The sequence below is a fragment of the Mangifera indica genome, unplaced genomic scaffold (genome assembly GCF_011075055.1).
Source record: "Mangifera indica cultivar Alphonso unplaced genomic scaffold, CATAS_Mindica_2.1 Un_0072, whole genome shotgun sequence".
NCBI classification, from domain to species: domain Eukaryota; kingdom Viridiplantae; phylum Streptophyta; class Magnoliopsida; order Sapindales; family Anacardiaceae; genus Mangifera; species Mangifera indica.
In genome coordinates, this window is record NW_025401164.1 from 128,775 (window position 1) to 141,618 (window position 12,844).

The 12,844-nt window shown below is 31.8% G+C and overlaps 2 protein-coding genes across 4 annotated transcripts; one reads left to right on the plus strand and one right to left on the minus strand.

Moving 5' to 3' along the window:
* Nucleotides 1-2,704: 2,704 nt before the first annotated feature.
* On the minus strand, nt 2,705-3,850 carry LOC123207341 (DNA-directed RNA polymerase I subunit 2-like). The gene is made up of 2 exons (XM_044624719.1): nt 3,644-3,850; nt 2,705-3,415 (listed from the first exon to the last, which is right to left on the minus strand). Exons 1-2 carry the CDS (start codon nt 3,842-3,844, stop codon nt 3,002-3,004), a joined length of 615 nt encoding a protein of 204 aa, XP_044480654.1. The 5' UTR covers nt 3,845-3,850; the 3' UTR covers nt 2,705-3,001.
* On the plus strand, nt 3,848-11,255 carry LOC123207340 (AUGMIN subunit 7). Of its 3 annotated transcripts, none has more exons than XM_044624718.1 (10): nt 3,848-4,533; nt 5,880-6,043; nt 6,132-6,217; nt 6,435-6,496; nt 7,584-7,675; nt 7,840-7,965; nt 8,974-9,064; nt 9,677-9,784; nt 10,276-10,374; nt 10,807-11,255. In XM_044624718.1, the coding sequence occupies exons 2-10, from the start codon at nt 5,910-5,912 to the stop codon at nt 11,002-11,004; spliced, it is 996 nt and encodes a 331-aa protein (XP_044480653.1). In that variant the 5' UTR covers nt 3,848-4,533; nt 5,880-5,909; the 3' UTR covers nt 11,005-11,255. The 3 variants fall into 3 exon arrangements, with proteins under 3 accessions (XP_044480653.1, XP_044480650.1, XP_044480651.1); XM_044624715.1 differs by having other exon boundaries at nt 5,908-6,043; XM_044624716.1 differs by having other exon boundaries at nt 3,848-4,531; nt 5,883-6,043.
* Nucleotides 11,256-12,844: the final 1,589 nt, after the last annotated feature.

A 12,844-nucleotide genomic window follows, 5' to 3' on the forward strand; every position in this document is an offset into this window, starting at 1 on the left:
CTTTCATCTTCTCCATATTCTTCATAGTTTATATGTTTATCTTTTCAATGATTTCAAGTTATCGTCAACTATAACTTTTACTCAATCAAGTTTTTAACAATTTGATCGAGTAAAGGCTTTAGTGTTGACAACAGTGAGAATATGACGATAGTAAATAAGTATTGCTAATAGTTAAGATTTATAAGGAATGATAAAAATTGATTTATAAATATTTAAACAATTTTAATAGATAAATTATTGTATTTAAAATATTTAGGCCTATATTTAAAAAAGTTATTTAAATTTTTTTTAATATTATAAATAATACAATTATTATTTACTTTTGATGATTTTATTTTTTGCTGAGTTTTATTTTTTTTAATATTATATAAAACATTTAGGAATAGAATAAAGCTCTAGAGAAAAATCTCACATAAAAAAATGTAATTTATTTGAAAACAATTTACATAATAATAATAAGGTTGAAAGGCTTATTCCAATCTAAGATATAATGAAATCTCAAACTCTTAGATCAACTTTTAAAAACCTAAACATTCATCTATAAGCAAATTTCTATTAAAAATCTCAATTAGAGTTAAGGGTGAAACTATCATTTACTAAAAAAATTTAAAGTTTTATCATATTTTCTCTTTCAAGTTTAAAAAACTTACAATATCCTCCCAACCCAAAGTTTGAAAACTATAAATTCCCCTTAAAATTTGTTCCTCTTCTCTTTGATGTCAATTGACTGTCTTCAGTCGTCCTCCCTCTCATTTTATCTCTCTCTCTGATCACTCTTCTTTAAAATTTTTGTTAAAAATCTTAGTTAGAGTTAAGGGTGAAACTATCATTTATTAAATAAATTTAAAGTTTTATCACATTTTCCTTTTCAGGTTTAAAAAACTTACAATATCCTCCTAACCCAAAGTTTGAAAATTATAAATTCCCCTTAAGATTTGTTCCTCTTCTCTTTGACGTCGATTGACTGTTTCTAGTCATCCTCCCTCTCGTTTTATCTCTCTTTCCGGTCACTTTTCCTTCCCTCTTTGATTGTCTTTGACCAAGACGAAGATGAATTCATCTTCGTTTGAGACGAAGACGGTTGGGGGGAGAGAGATAAGACGGGAAGGAGGACGGTTAATGATCAGGGATGATGAACTAGCTTTGCAGAGAAGGGAAACAAAACTATAAAGAGTATTTGCCCGTTTTTTAACTTTGGGTTAAAGAAAAAATAGTAAGATTTTTAAATAAAAAGAAAAATATATGATAAAACTTTAATTTTTAAATTTTTTTAATAAATAATAATTTTATCTTTAACTCTAATTAAAATTTTTATCAAAAATTTATTTATAAATAGATATTTAAATTTAAAGAAAAAATAGAGAATGAAAGTTTTAGATTTCACAATGCTTTAGATGAGAATAAGTCTTTTGGCCTAATAACGATATTTTTTCAACTGAAGCTTAGCTATCAACAAACATTTTATTATTAATTTATTTTTACATAATATGATTGGATGGACCTCAAGCCTAACTCAACTCAATTGGTATATAATTATGGCTGACAAGAATTTAACTTAAGAATTAATTTATCTTCTACTTTTGAATTGGTTGACCAAACATTTTGACAACCTTCTTACTTAAAATATTATTATTATAAGGCCAAAAGAATTGTCTTAACCCAAGGTTTGATATAATTTCGTTTATTTTTTAATTTTTAAAAATTTAAATATTTATTTATAAACCAATTTTAATTAAAAATTTTAATTAAATTCAAGAATAAAATTATTATTTAATAAAAAATTTTATCACTTTTTTCCATATATTTTAAAACTATCATTCTCCCTCTCCTTCCCCCCAAACTATAGTTTAAAAAAAAATATATTTTACCCATAGAGTTTATAGTTTTGTTTTGGTATTGCTCTTTCGATGATCGGAGCTGACCAATCTCCATATCGGCACTCTTCCCTCTCTTGAATAATAACGAATAGTTGGATAATGAGAGGTAGGTCAACGATTTATTGATGTAAAAACAAAATAGATTTGTGTGTTGCATAGATCTGTTTCTTCTGATAGATTTGTGCGTCTGACGCATAGATTGATCGAAAAAAGACTTTATTTCTTCTTTTGGCTAATCTGTACATTGGCTGATACATAGATTGGTTAGAAAAAACAAATCTATACAATGCACAAACCTGTTTCATCTTCTTGTTAATGAATCGTCCGCCCACCTCCTACAGGCCGATGATTTGTCATTGTTCAAGAGAGGAAGAAGTGCCAATATGAAGGTTGGCCGACTTCGATCACTTGAGGAACATTATCAAGGCAAAACCACAAACCCTAAAGAGAAATATTTATTTTTCAAACTTTATAAGGGGGGGAGGGAGATGATAGATTTTTAAATTTAAGGGAAAAAATGTGATAAATTTTTTATTAAATAACAATTTTACCTCTAACTCTAACCGATATTTTTAACAGAAATTGAGTAATAAGTGGGTATTTGAGTTTTTTTAAAATTAGAGGGTAGGACTAATATATGAAAAACACCTATGTACAATTTATTATATAATATTTTGAATTGATTTTTTTTATTTACCAATCACTCTGGTTATACATATATAACTGAAAACTTGAGAAAATAATTTAAACAAATTGGTTTCTTCTCTACTGAATTGTTAAAAAATAAGGTAACATATGGTCTCATCTAATTATTTTTTCCTGTTAAATATCAAACAATCAATTAATTAATTAGAAGAATTAGAAATTGCAGTTAGAACTCAATCGACTACAAAACCTGCATCAAGCACAGCTCAGAAAAAGATATAAGACCTTACAAATCCAACAGCCTACGTATTTCAGGTATGAATAATCATACAAAATAAAATCACAGCATCTCATCGGGGTCTCCGGTTCTCAGAAATCTGCCATAGATCATTGTGATATGGTGTTGCTGCTATCACCCCCTTGGAATAATGATTTTGGAATGAACAAGTTAATAAATCTGCGATCACACTAATGAAATATTATACCTCTGCTCTGTTACTTAGTTGAAGAGTCATTTTTATGTTCATAGCAGCGAGCTCGGCAGCCAAGTATCTGAAAACGTAAGGCATGGCGACGGTCTCCATTCCTTTGCTTGTCTGGCAAGCATGACAAGTTACTTTCTTGGGAGCTCTTGCAGGGGGTAGCCCACCGATCTCTCGTACTGCCCGCCTATGTGGCTGAATAAATGAGGTTGTAAGCATACTTCCACAAATAGAGCACACATCAGCAACATGATAATCAGAACAAGTATGAAGCCTATCATGCAACAAATATGCAGCCCCATGTGCAAGCATGGAATCCCGTTCCATTTCTCCAAAACGGATACCTCCACCCCACTTTCTTCCTTTGATTGGCTGCCGGGTGATTTGGTCGATTGTTCCAGTGGAACGAACCTGCACATGTCAACAAGCGAGGGTCAAGACTGTTAACCTCTAGCAACAATAACTTATTAGGCCTTAAAACCACCTGTGGAAGTAGCCCTTGTAAATTTGATATAATCAAAAAAGGGAAAAAAAAAAAAAAAAAACAAAAGGCCTTAAATCATATCGTACACCACAAAAAAATAATAGCAGCAGCCTCAGCTCAAGGAAATCATTTAACATAAAAGAAAAGTTTCCTACCCGAAATTTGTCTGAAACCATGTGTCGGAGCCGCTGATAATAGACAGGTCCAATAAAAATTTCACAAGTCAGTTCGGCTCCATAAACCCCACTGTATAATACCTCCACACCATGATAATTAAAGCCACAAGACTTCAACATTTCACCAAATTCATCAACAAGTGATTTAGATTCTGATCCAGTATCTCCAGAAGTTTTCATGGCTGAATTTGCAAACAGAGTTGCATCCATAAATTTCCCATGTAAGGCTTGATGCGATCGAACATCTCATTCAAACCTTCCTCCACCATGTAATCGAAGGACTCTATGTGGTGCCTCACCAGCTGACGCAGCGGCTCGAAGTCCGCCGCTTGTTTCTTATTCGTCATCTTATGTGGCTTCTTGTTCCTTCTGCAATCCTTCTGGAAGCTCTTCTGTTGTCCTCTCAGAAGGGAGGGTTTAGCAGGGGTTTTTGCAATAGAAGTTAAACAAGTCTTTTTATGTTGCCAGGGGTTTTTGTTGTCTTCAGGGTTGTTGCTTTTATATTCCATGGATTTTTTTTTTCTTGTGCCTATTTAATTATATCAGGATAAATCAGTCATTTAACTTTTGGAGCAGGGGAGCGTCCGGACTGGCTCAGACCAGACATTGCTTTTTGTCAATACCCCACTCCCAAAGTTCTCACTAGAGCAGGGTAACAATCTTCCTCGCTCTCACAATCTCATTTCTCAGATGATTTCGATTAATTTTTTTCAACAAATGTGAAATCGGAAACGACGACGACGATCTATCAATTCCCCCTGTCGATCAATCGGAAAAGTCAAAAAATCAAAGTCTTTGCCGATTTGCTCGTTCCGCGAAAATCTGAAATTTTATCTTCTGGTGGATTGTTTTACGGCGAAATCGATAATGTCAGTTTTTTCCCTTTCCCCGTCTCATTTAATTAAAGGATAGTTGAATTGATTCTGGATTTTAGGGTTTCGAAATCTGTTCGTAATTTAGGGTTTCGAACTCAGCTTTTTTTTTTTTTAATTTTGATTTAATGTTGTTTATGTTTGATTGTGTGGATGAATTGTTGCAATATTCATTCAATTGTTAGGCTGAAATCGATATACTGTTTTTTGTCTCCTGTTTCCTTGTTGTATAATGCTGTTTTGCTGTGATTCTGTGATTGAGGGAAATGTTAAAAGCAGTAGTTGGATTTAGAATGGTGTTTTATTCTTTTTCATTCCTAAGAATGGATGTGAAATCTACTAAAAGCAGTATTGCCATCTCATTTTCATTCATGGTTTCCTGTTTTATCAGTAGATAGGATTATACATTTGTTTGAAATTTTGTATCCACTGAATGAAGCCCTGCAATATGTGTCCCTGTTGTACCTTATGCTAGGTTTCTGAAAATGTTTTAAATGATCAAGATTGCAAATGTTGTACACTGAAAATTCAAAGAAAAACTTCAGCATTAGGATGCGAGCTGAAGCGAGTTTGAATTTAGTTCGAGATCGATTGAACTTGAGCCTGATTGGGCTTGTTGCTATAATGACGATCCTACTCGAACCAAACTTGGACTTAATCAAATTCAGCAAGTTCAAACTTGATCTCACAATAATAGCTGCTCATTGAGCTCGAACTCAAGCTCAAGCTTAAGCTTGTTGACTTACAATCGAGCTGAGCAAAGGTCGAGCCCGACTCAGCTCGAATCTAGCCTTTCCAATGATGATTCAGCAATTATTTGTGGGTATAAGAGTAATTTATGGATGGCAAGATGAGAATTCACATTTTATGTTATGATTTTCAAGAATTGAGAGGAGTTATGCAGTTTCTTACAATTTTAAGGGAGACCTGGTAACTTGACAATTTGTTTTTTGAATTATATCAAAATTATCCTCTTGAAATACTGAAGCTGTCTTCCTTCAAATATATATTCATTTCTTTTTCACATTTCATCTACTCCCAATCTGATTGATAAGGAAAAAGAGTCTCACAATAGTGAAGGCCTCAGTTTTCACTGAGATCTTAGTTGTATAATTCTTCATTTGTGGATATTTAATTATTATTGCTGTTTTTTAATATAATTTATGCTTATTATTTGGTGTTTCATGCATAAATTAATGTGTATTCATTTTCAATTAGAAATATGATTGTTTGAAATTTTCTAAATCAGTTTTATTTTTTCATTGACATGGAGGAAGAATATTACTTTCACCAAGTAATGATCTACTATTTGTTCTTACCTTTGGTATATTCAATTTGATAAGAAAATACGACAACGTTTAATTGGAGCAGAGATGGCAGCTAAGCAAATGGAGGAGATTCAGAGGAAATTAGGAATGCTTAATTATCCAAGAGCTAATGCACCGGCTCAGTCTCTTCTCTTCGCTGGCATGGAGCGTTATGCTCTTCTCGAATGGCTCTTCTTCAAGTAATCTTTTATTATTTTGTTCTCGTTTTGTTTATGCAATTTGATAATAAAAAGGGCATCATCTTACACCTTAAATTCAAAATGCTAGGTTATTAGGCGATAAATCTCCATTCTCACAACAAAATTTACAAGGAGATGCTATGGATCGTGATGAAGAGACTGGTCGCATTCAATGTATGTTTAATTTCATCATTTTTTTTTTTTTTTAGTTTGGTTAAGAAAACTGATTTTGATTATGTGGTTAAGTGACTCCAAGCACTTTTCACACCATTATTTCAAATAAAAGCACAAAGTAGAAAATTACTTCCACTTATTTTAAAATGCTTTTTGGTGTCAAAAGCATTTGGAAATGTGCTGCTATCGCTATGGTCGATGACCTGATTGTTTGCAGATTTAGCCGAGATTGCGAAGTTTTTGGGTATCACAACAACTATAGATGTGGAGGCAATTCAAGTAAGTGACTCAAGTTCCTTGTTCACTATATCACTTGTTTAATTTACATGTTTTCTATATGATCACTATTTTATTGGGTTTCTTTTTTGTTGTAGTTGGAGCTGTAGTACATGTGTTAGATTTTCCTTTTTCCCTCTACTAATAGCTTGTACCATTTGATCTTGAGTCATATATGAAAATCAATGTTCTTGAGTAGGGCTGGACTCGAGCCGAGCCAGCTCTAGCGCGAGCCCGAAACGAGCCGGGCTCTGCTCGGCTCGATCGAGCTCGAGCCCGGCTCGAGCTGGCTCGGGTTGGCTTGGTAGATTTTTTTTTTTAAATTTTTTATACAAAACGACGTCGTTTTAATCAATATATATTAAAAACGATGTCGTTTTGATAATGAAAAATAAGCCGAACCGAACCGAGCCGAACTGAAAACGAGCCGAACTCGAGCCGCCCATATATAAACCGAGCCGAGCCCGAGCTCGGCTCGGCTCGAATCCAGCCCTATTCTTGAGATAATCTGGAATGATGCACTCTTTTTGGGGTAGCAGAAAAGCTGAATGGTTTTCTAATCCTTGTACATGTTGAAAATTTTAACCACTTTTCTTTCAACCTTCAGTTAAGAATATAAAGGAGATAAAGGGTAATAAAAAACTGATGATTTTTTGGTTTGTTTTTATCTTCTTTCATAGCATAGAGTATTGGAAAATGGAAATGAGTTCATTTTCTCTTTTAAGCTGCCCAGAATTCTCTTGACCTTTCTTGTGTTTATTAAGTTCTAAAATGGAGGCCACTTCTAGACCTTACACATCCAATGACAGTGAGTTTGACAGAACACTTATATGTAAATTGTCCCTTCAGTTACACCATTATATGGTTATGCATTATTTTTTATTTTAGATATATAAATTCTGTCATGTTATTTGAGTACATATATTGAACATAATTTATTCCTACCACTCCCTGTTATGCAGTGTGGGAAGTTCAAGGCATGCCAATCATAAGTTTGAATTTTTGCATGTATGATCTGCACTTGACTAATTTTTGAGAGAGCATGTGTGTTTACTAAAAGCTTGATATGTAAATGACATTTGCATTTCAGGGGCGTGGAAGTTATGAAGATCGAACTGAGATGCTTCAACTTATTGTTGATCTAGTGGAGGCGAGCATGTATGCTGATAATCCTAATTGGAGGTTGATATGACTGACTTTAAATTAGTTGAGAATTTATCTATGCTTTCATGGAAGACATGTGTTACTAAAATTATTATTTCAACTTGTGTATTGGATATTCTTGTTATCTTTCTCTTCTTGTTCTTTAACAATGTTCCTGATATTTGTTTTATATACTTTTGCAGCATTGATGAGCAAGTAGCAAAGGACATACAACTAATAGATTCTATTGCAGAAAAACAAGCTCTCATTTTCTCGGAAGAATGCAAGTTGTTCCCTGCAGATGTGCAGATTCAATCAATATATCCATTGTGAGAATTTTGCTTTTATATTCTTACTGTGTTCACATCTCTTACTCTAATTTAATTGTTACAATATGTTCAGGAGTTAAGAATTTCTTTCATTAAATTTGTGAAGCCTATAGTATATTTGATTGCTTGATTTATCATATTTGCATGTCTTTGCTGTTAAAAGTATAAAAGTACAAGCAATATGTCTTTTTGAATGTGTTTGATTTCTTCTTATGTTTGCTGAAGTTATTTGTCATTGCAAAACGCTGGACTAATCTACATCTATTCTTCACTATTACACAACATGCCGACGCCTTGTTATTTGTCTAGTTCAATAGATACTAGAATGCTAAAGAGCCAAACTCTTTTTTACATACAACATAAGTTGAGCAAAATAATACATTTTTGCAATTCCATTCATTTTTGCTATTTTTTAAAGTTTGGTATAGGTGATGTTTCCCCTATATTCCAGGAGAGTCAAAAATCTTTTCATTATCGTGAAATAAGATGTAGAGGATTGGAGAAAAATAAGGTTAATTCTCTTTTCTAATAGGATGATGAAAAGATAGTATTATCTTTGAATATTAGTCGGTGTATAATCTAAACATAATGAGGTACAATGAAAAACTGGCTGTAAAGAGGGTTTTTGGGATATGTAACTCCACACATTTATTTTTTAATTCTTAGAAAAGGAGCATGTTAAGTTTAAGTATTAATAGGCCCAATCTAACAGGAAGTAAGTTTATAATGAGTTTGGTTTTTCATTTTTCAGAATCTGCCAATGTCTCAGGGTGTTTGTCATAATTACCATGTGATTGTGTGGGCTGGTAAAAACATTCTCCTACTTTTAGGCCTCTCCCTTTTTAAGATTTGGACTCAGTCCTTCGCTAACTGTGTGATAAGTTTATGAAAGATGAATGCAATTCTGTTTATGATAACCCCTGTATATTTTGTATTAGTCTCATTATAGTTACTATTTATCACTAGATTCAGTAACATTCTGTTCCATCATTCAAAATTCATTTCTAGACCAGATGTTTCTGAGCTGGAGACAAAGCTTTCAGAACAGTCAAAAATACTTTCAAATCTTCAACAGAAGGTCACAGATTTGGCGTCTAAGGTTTATCCCTGTTCCTTAGCTATTTATTGTGTTTGTCTTGTCCATTGTTCACTGTACTACTTCAGACTTATAAGCTTCCCATAGGTCTTCTCTGGCATCAACTTTTCCTATGTATGCTTTGAGACCACAATAAGCATAAATAGTACTTGATTAATACGATGGAAGCTTTAAGTCACCTGATTTACTTGCTTGGATTCAGCAGTGCTGTAAGGTGAAATTTGGTTTAGCTTTTTTCTTCTTTCACTTGTAGGTTGCATATGTCATTAGTTTTGTTGGAGGGGGCTGTTTCTTCTATTTGATGTGATTTTAATCCTGCAAAGTGACATATATGTTGGTCAAGCCCTTTTTAGTACCAAAATCTTGGGATCTATTCAAATCTTACCTGAAGTATGATTAGGCCATGGTAATTGATATTCTAATTATTGCTTCTTATAGATTGACAACATAATGCAGTTATGCAGATTCATTTTAACATTTCACCATTTGATCATGAAATGGTTTATTCTCAATATTTATTTTCTTTTGCCATTTAATATATACCAAACTTCATTCATCTTGTTTTTTCTTATATATTTTTTTAATTGTTTATGTCATTGTGCTACTTTCTGTCAGCATGCTTACAACCCAGATGAGGATTATGCAGAGGTGGAATCCCAACTTCGGGCAAATCTGGAATCTTTTCTTGAAACTGCAAGATCATTTAATACAATTTACACCAAGGTTTGTTCCTCTCTTGATTTTACTTGATTTGATTTGGGTTACTTTGCTACCACACTATTACACTAGTATGTTTACTAGAATCTGATGATTCAATTGAAGGAATATTCCATTTGGAACAAAAAGAAGGCATTTGTTGTTATAAAATTGGAATATATTGTGGTATATATAAACCTTTATTGTTGAATTGTTTATTTTCATTCTCTTTTATAAATGGTAAATTCTCCTAACTCATTTCATGCTTTGCAAAAGATAACAAAGTCTATGTTCTTGAATTATGAAAATTCATTATAAATTGAAGAACTGATACATCTAGGTTGCATGCCCTAAATTTCTCTGATGTTTTGACCTACTCTGCAATTTCAATAACATGATTGGAATTGAAATTGATGATCAACCTGGAGTTACTTGTTATACCTGTCAAGAACAACTTTTGAGCTGGACTCTCTCTTTATGTAGTTTCTTGATTAATGATTTCATGTTTTTTTTTGTAGGAAATTCGCCCCTGGACTCACATGATGGAGGTACCACAGCTTCATGGGTTTGGGCCTGCGGCCAATCGCTTGTTAGAGGCATACAAGATGCTTTTAAAGGTACCGATGATTCTCTTGTTTTTTCCTTTAATTGTTTCATGTAGCAGATTTCAGGTGATTCTTCAGTAAAAATAAAGCCATCACTTTTAAAAGGCTAGCTATAGACATGATGACATTGCATTATGCCTCTAATTAGTAGGAAATTATCGTATGTAGTATGAAAGACGGTGTTGTTTCTTTCTTGGCTATCTTCGCAAGATTTGACACTGATAATAGACAATAGTTATTTGGAGTTTGATTGACGATGTATGACTTCAATTTTTCTTAATACTGCTAACTTAGTTTTGCATATGCCAGCACTTTTTAGTCCCTTTGATAAATGTTTCAGGAATTTTCGTTGTTATTCTAGTTTTAATCTATGTTATTTTATTGTGGAATTAGCTTGACTATAAATTCATAATGAGAAACCCCTTTTCTCTGCTTTTGTTGCAGTTCTTAGGTAACTTGAGAAATCTTAGGGACTCATATGCAGCTCTTGCTGTTGGATCATCTGAGACAATTGCTGGCGAGCCCTCTTCAGTCACAAGAATCATTTCAGAGTGTGAATCTGCCTTAACTTTCTTAAACCGTGATCTTGGTATTCTTTCTGCTTCAATTGCTCGTGAGCAAGGTGAAAAGGTAACTTCATGAAATGTTAAAAAAAGATAGGAACAGCTCTCGCTTTCGACGTCTTTTTTACTATTTTTTCCAAAGCCATCTTTGCTCGTGATTTCTGTTAACTGCAGAACTGATTGATAATTGAATTCCAATCTGACAAAATGATCAGGTCTTAGGGGCCTCATTTTACAACAGCTTGTTTGTCTGTAATTACAACGTTCACTTTTTTGGTTTGTGTGTAATTTAATGTCTTATTATTAAATTGTTAAAAGATTTTACGTTAATTATATTTAAAGGGATTATTGTCATAAAGCTAAATAACATCCTACGGCCACGGTTGCGTTGCATCACTCTCAGACCTCACTTGAAACAGAGCCCACAGATTTCTTTAAGTGAAGTAAAAGCAACGGCTGGGAATCCTCCATTTCTGATTCTTTTTGCCCTTTCCGTTGTGTGCACACAATAAAATATCTCGGTGCGCGCCCACAAAGCCACTTCAGTTTTAGAACCGCCGGTCAACATCACAATCACGTGTACCGTTATATTTTATTTTCTTTTACTGCCGTTACTATCAGTTATTACGCAGACCTTAGTTTTTTTTTCTTTTTTTCTTTTTCCTTTTTCAACAATTTCTTGGCTGTGTAATTTACTTTTAGTAGTTGCATTTATTATTATTTCCAATTATATTTAGAACATATAAAAAAATATCCATTTTAAGCTTAAGATACTCTGATTAATAAAGTTTTTTAATATTTAAAATATTTAAGATTTTAAGCTTTTATCAACGGTGCTAAAAAAAATTAAAAAATTTCAAATTTCTTAATATTTTTAGATTAGTAAAGTTGAATAATTTATAAATAATGATAAAGATTAGTAAAAGAATTTAAATCATAATATCTTGACCTCTATTTTAAATAGTATCTCAAATTTTGTATTTAAGATTAATTTTTTTATTATTATATTGAAATAGTTATATAAAATATGTCAGAAATTAAAAAAAAGAAAGAAAAAATTTGGGAATATTTTAAATCAAAGAAATTTTAAGTTATGAAGAATTTTAATTAGACAAATGTTAAAATTGTATCTTGAAAATAATAGTGTTAAAATAAAATTTAATGAAAAAATAAAAAAATTAATATTTATATGACCTTCCATATTGAAAAAAAGAGTTATTAATTGCATTAGCTATCCCATTATTTATTTTTAGAAATATTCTGCAGATTATGTTGGAATTTTGTAAAGAAAGAGCAACACTTTTAGATATGCTTGCACTTAAAAATTGTAAAAGTAAATCTAAATTAATATTTTATATATAAATTTATAAACAAAATATAAATTTTTTTGGTTTTTCTTTTATTTTACCTCAAAAGTGTTTGTATAATTTTAAATGAAAAGTTATTTTTTGGGGTTATTTAGATCATTAGAATTTCAAAAAATGTTTCTCTTTAATTTTATAAAAATTTACTTGATTTATTTCTTATACATTAAAACATTTTTATAAATTATTGTTTTATATTTTCACAATAAAACTTATTTTGAATTTTTCTCACTAATATTTACAAAATAAATATAATTAAATAAAATAAAATAAAAATAATTATTTGACAAGTTTCACGTCAAATTGTATGAATTAAATTGTATAATGTAATTTAATTTAAATAAAAACAATCGTTTTTTGGTAAGTATTAAAAAAAATAATAATATTGTGTAAAGGAAGGGTTTCCTTCTTTGAAGCGAGTGGCCTGGCCTGGGAGATCTTTCTTGTATTTTAGCAAAAATATAAAAAATTATTAAAAATAGTAAAAAAAACACTTCTCCTTATTTGCGTAGCCTACTCGTCTCTCTGGAAAATCATACAAGGTTTCTCTCTCAA

Coding starts and splice junctions, on each gene's coding strand:
- LOC123207340 (XM_044624718.1), top strand. CDS start 5,910: ATGGCAGCTAAGCAAATGGAGGAGATTCAGAGGAAATTAGGAATGCTT. Junction 6,044..6,131: donor CTCGAATGGCTCTTCTTCAA/GTAATCTTTTAT, acceptor TCAAAATGCTAG/GTTATTAGGCGATAAATCTC. Junction 6,218..6,434: donor AGAGACTGGTCGCATTCAAT/GTATGTTTAATT, acceptor GATTGTTTGCAG/ATTTAGCCGAGATTGCGAAG.
- LOC123207341 (XM_044624719.1), bottom strand. CDS start 3,844: ATGAAAACTTCTGGAGATACTGGATCAGAATCTAAATCACTTGTTGAT. Junction 3,416..3,643: donor TGGTTTCAGACAAATTTCGG/GTAGGAAACTTT, acceptor TGACATGTGCAG/GTTCGTTCCACTGGAACAAT.